General features: G+C 45.0%; 1 protein-coding gene across 11 annotated transcripts in view; it reads right to left on the minus strand.

Moving 5' to 3' along the window:
- MTMR3 (myotubularin related protein 3) overlaps positions 1–18,431 on the minus strand; it is a 1,591,444-nt gene that overhangs the window by 1,102,970 nt on the left and 470,043 nt on the right. For 7 of the 11 annotated variants that reach the window (XM_086943220.1, XM_086943217.1, XM_086943214.1 and 4 more), the window contains one exon: positions 9,990–10,106. In XM_086943220.1, the coding sequence (XP_086799346.1) occupies positions 9,990–10,106 (117 nt within the window). Of the gene's footprint in view, positions 1–606; positions 640–9,989; positions 10,107–18,431 lie in introns of all 11 variants that reach the window. The other 4 variants (XM_086943216.1, XM_086943212.1, XM_086943213.1 and 1 more) reach the window with 1 other exon arrangement.

Below are 18,431 nucleotides of genomic sequence, written 5' to 3' on the forward strand. Positions count from 1 at the left end.
TTTCAACTTCTTGCTCCTTTTGTGGTTTACTTTTATTCCACTGACCCTCTTCTTTTGTTTAAGTACCTTGACCGGGGATTAAGAGTGTGTCTGAAATCTCTCTCTCTTTTTGTTGTTACACACTATCAGACAACAGTCAAAAGGACGGACAACATGTCTCCAATTACCCCAAATGCAATTAGAAAATGAGAGTGCATATATCAAAATGGCTTATAAGCATTGATACACAAGAAGTGGATTAAACAACTGCAAACACTAATATCTGTCAGTTGATAGAGTGTGTGACCTACTAGTGAATTGCAATTGCAGGAACAACAAATCTAAAATGCTCTTAATGGTGAGTGTGCAATATCTCAAAACTGTTGCAGATCAACCTGAGATTATTAGCATGACCAATTGCAGCTGTTCTATGCTCCAATGCCAAAACATTCCACCACCATAGACCTGTGCTTTTCTTCATGGTGAACAAAATTAAGTTCCCAGCATACTAGATAGGGTTGGGTTAAATTCATGCAAACCTAGTCACAGCAATGTAAGAATACACTCTATTAAAGTTGTTTTCAATACCAAGCAGGGCTGTGTGTGTAGAGATGGTGTATTACTTACAGAGATCTCACAAGAGTTGGAAGACGATGCATTCTATCAGATTATAAGAAAAACAAAAACAGCAATGAGAACACAAGTTTAGGGAGCGGTATTAAGATATATGTTACTTACCTAGCAAGCACTTGTTCATGGCATGTAGTGCCCTAGATTCAAGTGCTATGCATACTCCTGCCACCTAGTGTTGGGTCCAGAAATGTTCAAGTTCTTTTTCTTCGAAGAAAACTTTAAGGTCATGAGGTATTGTGGCTCCTCTTCATGCTGGTAATGTGCATGGTCATCAATTCCATTATCAGATTATTTTCCCACTAGGCGGGTGAGGATGGAATGTGAAGCGAAGTGCTCTACAGAGAGATGGTTCCCATTGGCCTTGGACAGTCAGATCCTGTAAGTGCCCACCTCATTCCGTAAGGGAGGCATACACTGTAATGGTCCTCTGTAGAACTAGGCTGGGATAAGGCCGCACCTACAACAGGTTGTTGATGTCGCACCACTGCAAAGTGCGGTGGCTGATCAACACTTCATCGTCCCTTTGACCCTCCGCTTGAGAGGACTGGAGCACCAAGCACTTCAACAACGAACACATGTGTAAAATGGGATGGGGCACTATTAAACTTCAGGAGGTCATGATGCCGAGGAGGGCATTACTGTCCTGACTGTGCCTTGGTGGCCTCTTTGAGAGGGATTTGTGCATGGAAGGACAGTATTCTTGCAACATTTGGATAAGCCATCCCAACTTTTGAGCTGAGGACTGCCTCCAGATAGGGCTGTATCTGGAGGGGTCTGAGGAAGGATTTTGTTTGCTGCAGTTTTCGTGGTTGGCACTATGGATGAGCCAGCCGTTCTGACAGGGGAAGACATGGATGCCTTGCCTGGCTGTGCAGATGAGCAGCACTACCGAAAGGCACTTGGTGAGCACCCTGAGTGCAGTGATGACCCTGATATGGAGTACCTTGAACTGGTAATGCGGTCTAGTTTCGGGAATGGGAAAGTACAGAGAGTATACTCCCATGCCCTGCTGACGGTGAGGGATGGGTTCCATCGCCTCTTTGAGAAGGAGCACTTGGACCTCTTCCCTAAGTACCTTTTGATGTTCCAGGAAGAGTTTGTGTTTGGGAAGTGTAATGGTGGGAGGTTTGGAAGTGAGCTCCAGACAATAACCAAGTTGTATAATGTCCAACACCCATTGGTCGGAGGTGGCATTCTGTAAAAAGAGAAAGAACCTTTGGAGGTGCCCCCTGACAGGTGTTGTATGATCGGGGGGTAAGTGGAGGAGTGGCTGAAGTAGGTGTCTGAAGGGCACTTATCACTTTAGAGAGATCTGTACCTTTTTTCCCCAACTTCTGGTCAACCTGTAGTTCGAACAGATGTTGGCCATTAAACATCAGGTTGAGCAAGTTTTGCTGGACTTCCCGCATGAAGCCAGAAATATGGAGGCACACGTGTTTGCACAGAAGGACACTGAAGCTCACAGGAGCTTTAGGATCATGAGGAGGCTGTAGCCAGGAGCTACTGATTTATTTCGTGTTTTTGAATGTGACACTTGTGTTAGAGGAATTTTAAAAATCACTTGACTTTGAAATATTTATGTAGCCTGCTAACCTGTGCATTCTCACTGGGGACTCGAACCCTGCCCACCCCCACATCGCCGGTCTCGCAGCCGATCAACTGCTGCTCAGACCGACACTCTAGCCGCCATCTTGGGGGTAGGAGGCAGGTTGCGCTCTAGCAGCCTGGCCCCTCCCAACCTCCTCTACCATACTATTTATGGCACCACTCAATCGTCTGCGCAGCGGGCGTGCCAAAGGCGAGCCCGTCTGCGCCCGTCCGTGCCAGGACGGGCCATGGGGCACTGCACTCTGGGAAAATACTGAAATATTCTCCAGAGACTCTCTGCAACCTCCATGAGCTATCTTTAATGCCGGATGTGGGTACCCAGGAGCGCCTCGCAAATCTGGGATTATTGCAAATACGTAGCAAATTTCCGGAACTAGCGCAGTGCCAGGGGAAAATTGGCAGAACTCTCCCTGTTAATCAGGTGACTTTTCGTATCTCTTACCTTAACACTCGCTCTTTAGTGGGACATAAAATGGAGATCTTTACACTACTCTCGACAGAATCTCCTGATATTCTGTTTCTTACTGAAACATGGTTGACCCCTGATTCCACTCCGGATATACTTGCTGCTCTTCCCTTAGATTATTATATACTCCACACTGATCGCTCACCGGGGAAAGCGGGTGGTGGAGTAGCGGCTATTATCCAGCGCAAACACATTTTCACGACCATCACACCGCTGAATCTGGCTGTGGCAGATAATGCTGTAATCAAGTTAAACTCCGACTATACCTCCCTCATCTGTATTATTGTTTATAGGTCCCCCCAGCCCATGCCCCTTTTTCCCCTCGCCTTGAGCGAGCAGGTAGCGGATCTAGCTACGAAATACTCTAATCTGCTACTCATTGGCGATTTTAATTATTGGTTTGGTGATCCGCTAGGCGGCCCCCACTCCCTTGAATTTACTAACCTTCTCACGAATCTCAATCTAACGCAATATCTTCTAAAACCCACTCATCAGAAAGGTCATATATTGGACCAAATCTGGACTAAAACCCCGATCATCTCTGCCTTAACAGTACTTCCATGTATATGGTCGGACCACTTTTTGGTCTCATTTCACCTAACGCTGCCTATAAGAACTAAGTCCCCCCTAGCCGAAGGCGGCACAGTCAGATGCTGGGGCGCTATTGATAAAGCAGAATTCTTGAATATGTTAACTAGCTCTACTCCTTGCTCGGTGCAGGATGTAGATCTTCAGGAATCTCAGATCGCATCTTGGTTAATTACAGCCAGTAACCATTCTGCTCCCTTAAAAAAAATCAGAATCAATCGTAAGGCTGAAGCCCACAAATGGTTCACCAAGGAATTGAAAGAAATGAAATTGGCACTTCGCCAAAAAGTAAGGAAATAGAGAGCGGGCTATGACCCAGGGGACAGGATCCTCTATAAACAAGAACAGGTCAAATACAATAAAGCTATTAAAGAAGCAAAGGTTGTACACTTCTCTTCGAGAATCCTTACCTCTTCCAACAAATCGAAAGAGATCTTTTCAATAGTGGATGAGCTATCCAATCCGGATAGACTGTCACTTAAACCCACTTCCTCTCCCGAGCTATGTGACAAATTGAACTCCTCCTTTTTGGATAAAATTACAGCCATTAAAGCTAGTATCATATGCCCCCCATCAACTAAGCCACCGAAGGACACCATCATGAACAACTCTATCATGGACATTTTCCCCTCAATTAGTGAGGAAACATTTTTTCTTTTACTGTCCAAAGTAAAATCTGGCTCTCCTCGGGACTGCTGCCCACCATATATATTGAGGGAGGTTTTTTCTTCCTCCCCTCAACCTGCTCTGTCTTTGCTCAATTCATCAATCTCTCAAGGAAGTGTCCCCAGATCATTTAAGGACGCGATAGTGGTTCCCTTGCTGAAAAAGATCGGGGCCGACACTTCGGAACCCTCCAACTATCGCCCGATCTCTCAGCTCCCTTACCTAGCCATGGTATTAGAGGCACATGTGGCAAAGTGTATATCCGATTTTATGGAACACACTGGACATCTGGACTCCCATCAGCCTGGTTTTCCACCGGGTCATTCTACAGAGGCAGTCATTCTGGCAGTCCGGGACGAGCTCCGAAGGAAGGTTGATGCAAGCATTCCCCAAGCGCTGGTCCTTTTAGATCTGTCTGCCGCGTTAGACACGGTGGACCATACCATACCATCTTGGTGGACCGTGTCGGACGGGCAGGCTTTTAGGGCACTGCCCTGAAATGGATCACCTCCTTTTTGGAGGATCGTACGCAGGCAGTTCGGTTATCCACCTTCACTGCCCCCAGGCTGAATACCACCTGCGGAGTCCCACAGGGATCCTCCCTGTCCCCACATCTATTCAACCTGTACCTCCTACCCTTAATCAAAGCTCTAAAACAGAGGCAAGTATCCACATTTAATTATGCGGATGATCTGCAGCTGTCTTTTACTATTGATAACTCCACCAAGTCCATCACCGATTTCCAGGAAACTATGATATTCATCCGTCACTGGATGGACCATATCCAGGTGAAACTAAACCCCGGTATAACGAAGGTGTTATTGATAGGAGATAGCTGCATCCACTGGGGCCCCCACTATTGGCCCACAGTACTTGGTCCTCTGCCCAAACCGGCCTCTGCTGTAAAAAGTTTAGGGGTTAACATCGATCGCGATCTATCGCTGAACACCCAAGTGGGTTCAGTAGTATCGAAGTGTTTCTTCCAGTTACGTAAGATTCAGAAGATCAACCATCTGCTTACCCAGGCAGCACTGATCCAGGTTGTGATAGGACTTGTCTTGTGTCACCTGGACTATGCTAACTCCATCTACCTGGGTCTTCCCCTGTATCAGATAAAGAGGCTCCAGCTGGTACAGAACCAGGCCGCGAGATTGATCTACCAACTACCCAAATGGCAATCGGCCAAACCCTTACTAAAACAACTACATTGGCTCCCATTGCTTCAACGGTCAACCTTCAAAACTGCCTGCTTAACATTTAAGTCCCTGAACTGCTACAGTCCCATTTTCATCAACTATCTGATAATTAGGCACATCCCCATTCGTGATCTCCGTTCCTAACATCAAAACCTGTTAGTGAGCGCCATGTTTAAGAAAAAGAGATATGGTGGCCGACGCTTTGGATTCCTGGTGCCACAACTTTGGAACACGTTGCCATTTGAGATCCGTTCCTGCTCTGAGCTCTTTCAGTTCAGAAGACAACTTAAGACCTGGCTGTTTACACAGGCACTTTAATGAACCAAAGTGAATTAGTCTCCGTCCACACCCTACTCTGATCAGCGCCATGAAACCTTGGTCTACGTGCGCTTTACAAATGGGTTAAATAGAAATTGAAATAGAAATAGAATAGATGTTGACCCCGCCCGAGAAGCACTGTCCATGGCATCTAGTGCACAGCAGATGGTGGTGTTGGAGATCTGCTTTGCCTTTGGGACAATCTCATAGCTCTTTATCCTGTGCTCATCTGAAAGATGCTGGAGGAGCTCCTCCATCTCATCCAAACGGGCACGGTCATACCCAGAGAGCAGCTCAATGTAATTGGCAATCCGCCAATGGATGGCAGATTGCGCAACTACTTTTTTATCAGCAGCATGTATACGTTAACTCTCTTTATCTAGTATAGGTAGCCCTCTTTCATGCAGTGGTGACCATTCGAGAGTTAGGCGGGAGCTGAACACGAATGTACATGGGGTCAGTAGGGGAAGTCTTATATTTTTTTATCCACCCCGGGTGTAATAACCTTGGTGTGGACAGGGTTGTGAAAGATGACCGGGGTGTGATGCAGCATTACTTTGTGAATTGGGAGGTTCTGGGCAGAATGTTGTGTGGAGGAAAGGGTCTCAAAAAGGAAGTCCTCCACCAAAAGCTCAATGTGGAGATTCATCTAGTTTAAGGAGGTAGCCCTACCAACCAATTTATGGTAGAAGGTGGAGTTTCCGGAGGGGAGGGATGAGCAGGGGTACAGGTCACAGTCTGTGTCCCCCAATGGGTCAGCATAATAGGTGTTTCCGGGATCAACCTGTAGAAGAGTATTGAACGTATCCCCTGACCCCCTCTGACTGAGTAAGGAGACCCCTGTGGTGTGTAGGGATGGGAGTCACCTGACAAGCTGGGTGGAGAAGGTGAGCGCTGTGAAGAAGGGTAAGATGAAGGAGGAGAAAAGGGCAAGGTGCTAGTAGCCTTGTCCACCTTCTAGTGCTACTTTGGAGGAGGTGGCAAGCCCAATGCTTCGTCAAAAGATAACTGATGCTTGGATGGTGAGCGCCAGACCCCGGAGGGCAGGCTAAGATCCGACCAATATGGGAGTTGAATGCCAAGATGTGTCTGCCTGACTTCTATCTCCTCTTGCAGCTTGTGGAGGATTGGTTCGACAGTGCCCAAGCTGAGGCTGGTCCTTTATGTTGATGCCGAGGTATTCAGCTCAGAATGAGTTTTCAAATTCAACGCCGAAGGCTCTGAAGGGTGGGTCAGCACCGAGGTGGGCGTGGTTGCCGTCAAGTGTGCTGGTATCGACAGTTTCTTCGGCTCCAAGCCAAAGTTAGGAGATAAGTCTGAAGGTGGTGGTCAGTGCTGATCATGGCCTGGAGACAGTGGGGGCCCGGCAGCCAGTCTCCGGCTTCAGAGCAGCGGGATGATGCTTATGTTGGATTTGCTCTGCGTGCAAGCGGTGGCGAAAGGGGAGGGAAGTCTGAACTCACAACAGACTAAGCCAGATGCAAGACCTTGATCTTCAGATCAGAGCGGTCAGCTTGGAGAAGGTTCCTCATCTGCTGCCGAAGGTTGTGGTTGCTGTTTAACCTTGAGGTTGTCCGATACGAAGAGGTCAGTGTGTCGTCTTCACTTCTACAGGATAACCCAAACCGCCGAGCCTTACGATCACGAAGGGTCTTCTTGGACTGGAAGTGGGAGCAGTTCATGCAGGAAACCCTGTTGTGTTCTGGATACAGACACAAATTACAGACATAATGGGAGGTCAGTCGGAGGGTATCTTCTGTGGTAGAGAGGATAGTAAAGAAATGGCATCCGTTCCATCACTGTCGAGATAAGGTGGAGAGACGCAGTCAGGAGACGAAGAAGGCCCCAAAAGGCAAATGCCAAAATGGGCAGAGGTCAACATGGAAGCCACCCGGTGAAGCTTAAGCCGTAGACCAGAGACAATAAAGAAAAACGAAATGCATTTGATAATAATACTGTCTAATAGTGACTGAATAGAGCACCACAACGGTTTTGAACTCGAGCATGATACCAGACGGTGGAAAGACACAATCTAATAAAAGAGTCTACGACCATGCACATTACCAATAAGAGGAGGAGTCAAAGTATCTTGTGACTCGAACGACTTCTTAAAAGAAAAACAGCTTGCACACATCCAAACTCAACACTAGATGGCAGGAGTATGCACACAATGTGTATCTAGCCACACATGCCTCGAACATATACGTTCCAAAAACTTAAAGAGTGGCACTCAAATTTTACAACTGGAATGCTTGCTGGAAATGAATAGCTATGACAAATGGATTCCTGGAATGTTTGTGCTAAAGTAACAACACTGGTGCTACCATGAAAGCAGCCAATGTACAAAATGCTAATCGTAAAACAGCAATGTCTTTCTACACAGGTGTTGAAATGAAAACTCCACAGCGATGAGTTGAGTAAGGGAGTTTATTACAACCAGATCCTTCAGTGCCATCCACTGGAGTGAGCTCTCCAACATTCTAATGTGAGCTTCACCCCAACATTCCAAGGTAGGCTATACCAACAAGAGGGGAAAGGGAGGGGGTAACGGTAGGGAAGGGAATGCGCCAAGTTACAACACACCTCCCTATGTAAGGGTAAAGAACAACAATGCGATTACCAAGGTCATAGGAGGATTTGAAGGAGGAAGATTTGGACTTTAGCAGGGTATGCACGCGTGGGTTCGGATCCCATCCTCGTCGCCAATTTGTTGAAATGAAAACTCCACAGCGATGAGTTGAGAAAGGGAGTTTATTACAACCAGATCCTTCAGTGCCATCCACTGGAGTGAGCTCACCAACATTCTAATGTGAGCTTCACCCCAACATTCCAAGGTAGGCTATACTAACAAGAGGGGAAAGGGAGGGGGTAACGGAAAGGGAAGGGAATGCGCCAAGTTACAACATGTTATTATAGAACACAAATAAAGACATAGGCGATTCTTAAACAGCAATGCATGTGCTTAGCACACAGGCCAAAGATAATCGAGGCACCGGTTTGGCATATCACTTTGTTTCTTAAGTTCACCTATCTACTTTCTCCTTCCCTGGCATCCTTTCAGCTCTGTTACCAATTGCAAATATCCACCATTTTGCTAATGTGGTTGGTGTCAGTTCATCAGAACACCACGTATTTATTTATTTTATTTATAACGTTTTTGGAGTAATCATCAACTTGGAAGCAAAACCAGAGATCAGGTTGTCTCAAGGAAATATTATTCTGCAGTACTCCATTAATCAGATACAGAGAGTCAAGTTTTCACATGAAATAAGTAATTGCCCACTGCATGCAGGCACAACTTCTCAATGACTACAAGCACAACATATGTGGGGTCCCCCAGGGCTCCTCTCTATCCCCTCTTCTTTTCAATCTCTATCTTCGCCCCCTTCTTCTTTCTCTGAGGCTGTGGGACGTTACCGTGTTTAATTACGCAGACGACCTGCAACTCATCTTTCCTTTAAACTCCCCCTCTGCTATTTCTAACTTCCAGGCAGTTATGTCCCATATCCTTCAGTGGATGAGTCAGAACCAACTAAAACTGAACCCAGGAAAGACGGAGCTCCTCCTTCCTGGTAGGTGCTCTGCCCACTGGGGTTCGCATTTTTGGCCGGCAGAACTTGGTCCCCCCCCTATCCCGGTGGCCGCGGTGAAAAGTCTTGGGGTCACCATTGACGCCGGACTATCTCTTGGGCCTCAGGTGGGGACGGTGGTCTCCTCCTGTATGTTCCAGCTGCGCAGGATCAGGAAGGTGGCTTACCTTCTCACCCCCGATGCCCTGCTGCAAGTCATCATGGCCCTCGTCCTCTCCCGCCTGGATTTCTCAAATTCCATCTACTACGGTTTGCCTAAATCTTCCATCCATAGGCTGCAAATCATTCAAAACCAGGCGGCGAGACTGGCCCTCGGGATACCGAAATGGCAGTCTGCCAAACCCCTCCTTATCAAATTGCACTGGCTCCCTATCAGGCTGAGGCCAGCCTTTAAGCTTGGCTGTCTTATTTTCAAATCTCTCTCCGGTTCTTGTCCTGCTTTCTTGAAATCTCTCATCCGGCCCTACTGTCCCCCTCGCAATCTCAGATCATCACACCTACACCTCCTGGCTGTCCCCCCCATCAAACTCTGTAGATCTGGTGGTCGGAGATTTGCATACCTTGGCCCTAAACTCTGGAACTCTTTCCCTTCCCCAGTCAAGACTTCCAATACTCTCATCCAATTCCGTAAATCACTAAAAACCTGGCTTTTCCCTCAATCTAGCTAGATTCCCTCTGTCCCCTCTGCATCCAATCAGCGCCAGGAAACCCACGGTGACAGTGCGCTTTACAAGCACCCCCTTAACATAACATAACGAAACATATCAAAGGAATGAATGGGCCAGCATTTCAATTAGCAAAGAATTCCTAAAACTCCGAATAGCAACATGATCGAAGGTCAAGCACTATATTTAGTTGATTAAGATCACAAATTATAATATACTCAAAGCCATTAAAAATACTCTGGCAGAGTAAATGAGAAGCACAGTACTGAGTTATACTTACACTGACGCTGGACTCCTTAAATTTGATGTGCAACCGGTAGTTGGAAAGTGCTATTATGGCATCTTCTGCTCGTCCAACATATTCTGTGCTCTCACCATGTAACTCTAAGAAAGGAACCTGAGGAGGGCGATAAAAAGGTTTGTAAATTGAGATACGGACACCCTAACTGCAAAGTTCCATAGGTGAAACCAAACGCAATAAGGGAACCTTGAGAATTGTAACAAGCAAATTTGTGATACTTGCCCCAATGCTGTAATTGTTACATGTATATGTACAGGGAAGGTCTGTATTGCAGCAACTTCAGCTGTACTTGTTCAGTTCAGTGGGAATTCTGTACAGTTTAGACATATAATCTTTGCCTATTGATGTTAGTACAGCATCTTCTCTGTATGTGAGGAAAAGGTGGACTGCAGATGACACTGCTACACAAAGCGTGCAACCAAGAGCAATGTGGATGAAAAAATGCTCACTTCTAATGTCTGATTTGTGTACGTCAGTCATTTTCAGCATGGAGTGGATGGCACTTTGCTAATCCTAGGCTTTAAAAACTGTGCTAGAAAAACAGACATTTGATGTAAGCATTTCTAGAGGTTCAGTAGTGTAATGCCCCATATAAAAAGAGCTGCTCTCTACCTAAAGCTAGGAAACCCCTAGGGTTCAGAGTTTCCTACTTCCTTTTTTGCATATATTTATTTATATTTGTCGACCAAAATGTTACCATTTAAATATTAGGGTGGTGTTAAGCGACTGAGATGATGGGTTGATGGGTAGGCTGTGTAAACAAAAGTGGGAAGGGGATGCTGTACATATGCAAATGCCTCACCAACTATTTTCAGCCCTCTTAAATAATATATTATGCCTCAAAATTGCCTAAAACCAATACCTCCACACACATTTTTTATCTGTGCATTTTAATGCCTGCATTAACATCTCAATGCCCATTTACTTCAGACCGCAGTTCAGAAAACACTTCAAATTCAACAGCTCCTCTTCCAACAAAATTGTATTCAAGAGTGTTGGAAGTACTTGTTTTTCTCAGTTCTTCAGAATGTTTTACTAACAAGAATGACATTGATATTTGAAAACACATAGAAAATGTGTTCTTATCTTACACTGGTAGAGCACCAAGCATAATTTAAATGAGACAAAACTATTTTTCTCATGCTCTTAATTTCTAAAGTAAATGCTTTAGGTTTTACAGCTTTCAATCCATCAAGATGGTTTCAGGAGTGCAAACTTTTTTCATAAAAACAGAAGGTTAGCGCTCTAGTTGTTGATTATTAGAACACTGTGGGAAGCTTAAGTAGACTACTGGGGAATCAACTGACAGGCTGCTTTTGGAAGCATATGTTTTAAGTCAGAATATTAGACTTTTTTCTTATATGGCTGAGGAAGATAATGTCAATTTACAGAAAATGTTCATCCACTTTAGCTTCTGGAGCACCTTCCAAAACCTATTCAAGAAAATATAAGAACATTTTTTTCTCAAACATGGTTCATCAAGTCCCAGCAGGTGCTCACCAATTTTCACCAGTAAAATCACACAAGAACTCACCAGAATTCCTGAAAGGAGTATACCACCACCAAGAAATGAATTATATTGCAACTAATATCTGTCATCACCCTTTATATGTTCTATTTTTGTGACCCTCAAAACCTGGCATTATTCACAATTAATTTCAAGGAGGACAATGATCCTGGGACCTGAAATAACTGCCACCACATGTTGTCCAAGTTGGGGCTAGGTCCTTTTAGCCTCTCTACATGCCCCTTGAGGTCAGTCAGGGTGTTCCAAAGTCCTGTAATGAAGGCTCCAACATATTGTTTGTGTTGTGGCAAACTAAATCAGGATTGACAAGTCCTCTCTAAAGTGAGAGCATAGCCGGACAACAGTTTAGATATACATGTTTTTTTAACATTTTTATGGCAACCCCGAACATCCCTTTAATGTACATTTTTAGAAAACAGCTGAGCGATTTACACCAAATCACAGAAAGCATGCTTTCTGATTAAAGTTCTAACTTTATGTCACATTTGGTGTAGTTCCATTCAGCTGTCTTCTCTGTACACCTGCAACCGAAATTTCCTACAGAAATTAAGATGGAAAATCCATGTTTAGGTCGAGCCTATACCATTCCGCAAGGAATGGATAGGATCGAATTTTAGTGTTCAAAATAATTGTGAAACCAAAGCAGTGGTTTTTCAACAGTTCACGTGAACAAGCACGCGCTTTTCCCCAACAGGCATCAACTGTGCATCCACATCAAAGCAATCATCCTCCCTTCCAGCCTCCCTCCCACTGGCATCTGAAGCTTCCCCCAGCGTGCGCTCGGCCTCAGGCAGGCATTTCTCCTCCCCTAATTATTCACTTCACTTTCACGGCCCCCTCCCCACAGCAATGCCAAGAGCTTGTTCTGTCTTGCTTGCAAACCCTGTGCCAACAAGCGAGTGCCTGTGGGATCTGCAGCAACTGGCATACATGAAGCACTGCACTGTAACATATCTATCATTTGTTTTCAGCATTTACCCCGTATCTTTTGCACAATTGTGTGTGTGCCTTGTATACATTGCAGAGAAAAAAAATAAATGACTGGAGGGAATAGTGGGTTTCTATTAATATTAGCAATCATCAACTTTCATAAAAAGTAAGAAGGGACCAGAAAGCAAAGGCCATAGGTTATAGGTGCGCTTTATGCTTCATATTTTAACCTTAGGGTGATCAACCTAAAAACCCGAGCCACAGAAAAAGCCAGTACACGTCGTGTTTTTAGATTCAGTTCCAGGGATATGTTATATAAATATGAAATACTCAGTGCTAGATTCCTTTTCCTATTTGGGAAATGGGTTGTTAATTCAACCATGCATAAACTGTGCAAAGGGTTTTAGATCAGTAGTTAGCTATCGGACGTATATACCAGAACAAAGTAAACCAGATGATCGTGTCAATTATTGCCTGCAGTATATTGTTAATGCACGATAATTCTTTTTGCGCACCTGGTACTTTGATCACCGTGTTCATAAAATAGCTTGAACTGACAAAGAGCTGTCGATACAATAAGCGACCAGCAGATGGCAGTTTGATCAAATAAGTTTGATTTCCTCAGAGCAAAGCAGAGCTTTAAATATTTATAAAAATTCAATGAAACTGTTCATCAAATCAAACACTTGACAATGCATACCATGCACAGAAAATATATTACACATTCCTCAAATTGCTCTTGCTGTTTGATTATATTTCCTACCAGATCATCATTATTTAAACTGTTTCTGGCTCAGGAATGACCTTTGTTGAATATACAATACCTAAAATGTCACAACCAACATGAAAAAAAATGAAGGTCTTGGACGATGTGTTTTTTTATTTGCAAATACCAAAGCACATTTGTCTTTTAAGTGCTATGCATACACAATAATCATAACGGATTATATTACTTAGCATAGTTTGATTAAATTAACTATACAGCCAAATTGGATGAATGCAACATCATTTATTTAGAAACAACACCTAGAAACAGCAGCACAAATATACAAACGCTAATATCAGGTGATAAGAGTATCAGTATGCTCTGTGTTTTTTACACATTACAGACTGAATTTCACCCTCGTGGTACATCGTAGCCCTTGGTTTTAAATTTGGGGCTCAATGAGATATATGACTCATTAACACTCGTTCCTTTTGCAAGTCATGTTGGCAGAATGTAACACACATGACTCAGTGTAGGGTGAAGAGCATCGGAAGAAGACATAGAAAGGGCACTAGGAACAATAATACTGGTGATCAAAGGCTCATGGTAACAGAATGAGGAATAACGACGATGAAATAATTAAGGTATCTAACACGGAGACTTAAAATGTATTTTAGGGCTTTGTGAATCACAGGCATTGTCGTTGCCTGGGAGTGTTAGAGGGCGAGGGCTCAAAGGTGGGATAAGAGAGATTGGTGTTCAGCCCATGGTAGCCTTGTTCACTGGCGCAGTCAGTGTGTGATGCCTCGCATCATTGCATCAGACCAGCCACAGCCGAGAGCTTCACTTCAAAGGCATCCGCTCCCCCGCCCCCTGCTTCACACTGCAAAGGAATGCGCCTCCTGCCCCCCAATGCCGAGAGCATTTCCCGGCCTTCAATTGAGCTTGTTTATTAGTGCTGCATCCTAACATAAGAACAACCTTAAAATCAAGTCCATGCATACTTTCTACAGTGTGTATGTCTTCTGAAATTGGTATAGGTACATCAGTGTATTACACTATCCTAGAAGATGCCAGCACTTTTGTGATAGTGGATTTATAGACCACTACGAACCCACACTCCAGGTCGGCCTGCATTGAAATCGGCCGGACCTTCATGTTGGCAGTATGTATACTCCGTCGCCATTGCGATGGAGTATATACCACCAACATCTACATTCGGCCCTAAATAACTTTCTCTAGACAAGCACATAAGTGCATCCTCTTCGAAAAAGATTTGCATGTGCGCGGAGCACACACTAATATGTCCCAGCGGTGTACCTGTTTAAAATACTGAAGGCTGTCTCCGAGGGTATCATCTTGAGAAAATAAACACCAGAGCCAGACATTGAACCCCAGATTTATTCAGCAATCCATGTTAACTAGAGCTAGACTGGGTGTGCGCTCGAGTCCTTGCTGCCCTCCATTGCTTCCATTGACATAACAAAAGGAACGGCAGCAGTGAGCGCCCCACTTACGTGATTGTTATAGTTTTCATCTGAAAGAACACACAAATCCGATTAACAAGTTTCAGATGCACCCTAAGTCAGCAGGTAAGGTTCTTGCCTTTCTTATTCGTCCTTATCTTTGAAATCCTAGGGTTGTCATACTGGGAGGCAGGGGGGCATGCTTATTCAAAAACCCATAATCCATCACTAGAAACCCTTAAGGGGCACGGAATGGGACAGCTGGCACCACACCAAACAGAACACAAACAAGCAGCAAACGGGAGGACAACAGCGGTGGGGTACTTAACACTCTAATGCAATACAGACAAAACGATGTGGCCTTCCTTCGTCCACACCCAGGTATTTGAACTATCTCGATCCATGCGACGTTTTATGTTTTTGAAGCTCCATATTTAAGTGACGCTGGTAATGAGCTCCAAGCAGACGTTGGTTAATCATATGCTCACCGCAAGAGAGGTGTAATAATTTGACTAATGTAATTTGTGGTTTTTATTATTAGGGGCATAATTGCACCTGTTCAGGTGTGAAGTGCAGGCTAGAATAGAAGAATGACCTTCTACTAACGTGATTAGAAAGTGAATGCGATCATTGTTATCTAAAGAGCTGGAGTATTCATATGCAAGAAAGTTTAGTACATTTTAGTTTACTTTTAAATACTTCTCAGAAGGCATGGTTGCGCATATGCCGGTCACTGAGATCATGGCAGCACCTTTCAATCAGAGAACGGTCATTTGTAAGTGATATGAATTTCTAAGTACACCAGAATTCTGTAATCACAATTTAGTCTCACTCACAGTTTGGCAGAGTTCTCAAGTTTTTTGTTTCAGGAATGAGGAGTTTATTTATGTGTTTCAACGCGTTATTTGTATTTTTGAATTATCCAGTTGTAATGCAACATTACTTGAACCAGAATACCAAGAGATGCTCGTGAGTGACACGCTGCAGCTTAAGAGCTCTGACACAGAATCCTGACTTGATTGTACTTACCAATAATAACTTAGCCGCAAAGATAGCATAGGCAGGAGAAAATAACATGCCCCCTTACTACTGTGAAGCCGGGTTTTGTTTAACATGGTTAATAGCACAAGGCTTTTCAGTGTCTTCTTACAGTTGCCTATGGTAAACGTACAATAGGAATCCTCCTTGCTATCTTTAAAGTACAGTGATAACATACCAAGTACTCAATATCGACACTCGTTTGCTCGCAATGAGGCTTTCCATACACCTAAGCTTCTGACTTTTCCGAGCTTCAGGAACAATAGGGAAGGGAGGGTTGAATGAAGACAATCTGTTGAAGGCCGTTCTTACAATGCACCATTACCACTCAGCACCACCACAGCATCACTCAGCACCACCACATTATCACTCAGCACCACCACATTATCACTCAGCACCACCACATTATCACTCAGCACCACCACATTATCACTCAGCACCACCACATTATCACTAAGCACCACCACATTATCACTCAGCACCACCACATTATCACTCAGCACCACCACATTATCACTCAGCACCACCACATTATCACTCAGCACCACCACATTATCACTCAGCACCACCACATTATCACTCAGCACCACCACATTATCACTCAGCACCACCACATTATCACTCAGCACCACCACATTATCACTCAGCACCACCACATTATCACTCAGCACCACCACAGCATTACTCAGCACCACCACAGCATCACTCAGCACCACTAGAGCACCACCACAGCATCACTCAGCACCACCACAGCATCACTCAGCACCACCACAGCATCACTCAGCACCACCACAGCACCACTCAGCACCACCACAGCACCACTCAGCACCACCACAGCACCACTCAGCACCACCACAGCACCACTCAGCACCACCACAGCACCACTCAGCACCACCACAGCACCACTCAGCACCACCACAGCACCACTCAGCACCACCACAGCACCACTCAGCACCACTCAGCAAGACCACAGCACCACTCAGCAAGACCACAGCACCACTCAGCAAGACCACAGCACCACTCAGCACCACCACAGCACCACTCAGCACCACCACAGCATCACTCAGCACCACCACAGCATCACTCAGCACCACCACAGCATCACTCAGCACCACCACAGCATCACTCAGCACCACCACAGCACCACTCAGAAAGACCACAGCATCACTCGGCACCACCACAGCATCACTCGGCACGACCACAGCATCACTCAGCACCACCACAGCATCACTCAGCACCACCCCAGCATCACTCAGCGCCACCCCAGCATCACTCAGCGCCACCCCAGCATCACTCAGCGCCACCCCAGCATCACTCAGCGCCACCCCAGCATCACTCAGCGCCACTCCAGCATCACTCAGCGCCACCACAGCATCACTCAGCGCCACCACAGCATCACTCAGCGCCACCACAGCATCACTCAGCGCCACCACAGCATCACTCAGCGCCACCACAGCATCACTCAGCGCCACCACAGCATCACTCAGCGCCACCACAGCATCACTCAGCGCCACCACAGCATCACTCAGCGCCACCACAGCATCACTCAGCGCCACCACAGCATCACTCAGCGCCACCACAGCATCACTCAGCACCACCACAGCATCACTCAGCACCACCACAGCATCACTCAGCACCACCACAGCATCACTCAGCACCACCACAGCATCACTCAGCACCACCACAGCATCACTCAGCACCACCACATTACCACTCAGCACCACCACATTACCACTCAGCAGCACCACATTACCACTCAGCACCACCACATTACCACTCAGCACCACCACATTACCACTCAGCACCACCACATTACCACTCAGCACCACCACATTACCACTCAGCACCACCACATTACCACTCAGCACCACCACATTACCACTCAGCACCACCACATTACCACTCAGCACCCCCACATTACCACTCAGCACCACATTACCACTCAGCACCACCACATTACCACTCAGCACCACCACATTACCACTCAGCACCACCACATTACCACTCAGCACCACCACATTACCACTCAGCACCACCACAGCATCACTCAGCATCACCACAGCATCATTATGCGCCACCACAGCATCATTATGCGCTACCACAGCATCACTCAGGGCCATCACAGCATCAATCTGTGCAACCATTCAACAACTGGTTCTAATATGTTCTCTCAATGTTTCAAGCTTTATTACAAATGTCACAAAAAGATATTATTTCACTTCTGTTCTTGGATTTTCGTCACAATAAAATACACTGAACATAATCTTCACAAGTTATTTACAAAAGTTTAAGCTATTGCCATTATAAATTACAATCACTTTAATTTAAGTATTAAATATTTTAAAAAAATTAAAAGCCAATGTTATTTGTAATGTCAATACATCTAAGTCACGTAAATACAAAACATGTTGCATTACAAATGCTATAGGTGTCACATTTGCGAAAGTTATAACTATTGGCATTGTAAATGACAAAGCTATTAATTTAGCTATTTTCAAAACCAACACATAAATAAAAAAATTGTCATTTACAAGAACAATAGCTCAAACTTTCCTAATGCGAGACCTATTGCCCTTCTGATTAGCACCCTCGGTCAAAGCATTCAAAAACATTTCAGGTGAGAGCTGAAGTGATGAGGCTTCTTTGGAACGTTTTGTGCAGATTCATCACATGGCACCAAAGTTATTAGCAAAACAAACCAGCATTGGGAATGCACTAGGTCTCGCATTGACATTAGTTTGAGTTATTGACAT

This window comes from Lissotriton vulgaris, chromosome 11 (assembly GCF_964263255.1).
Source record: "Lissotriton vulgaris chromosome 11, aLisVul1.2, whole genome shotgun sequence".
In the NCBI taxonomy this organism is placed as follows: Eukaryota; Metazoa; Chordata; class Amphibia; order Caudata; family Salamandridae; genus Lissotriton; species Lissotriton vulgaris.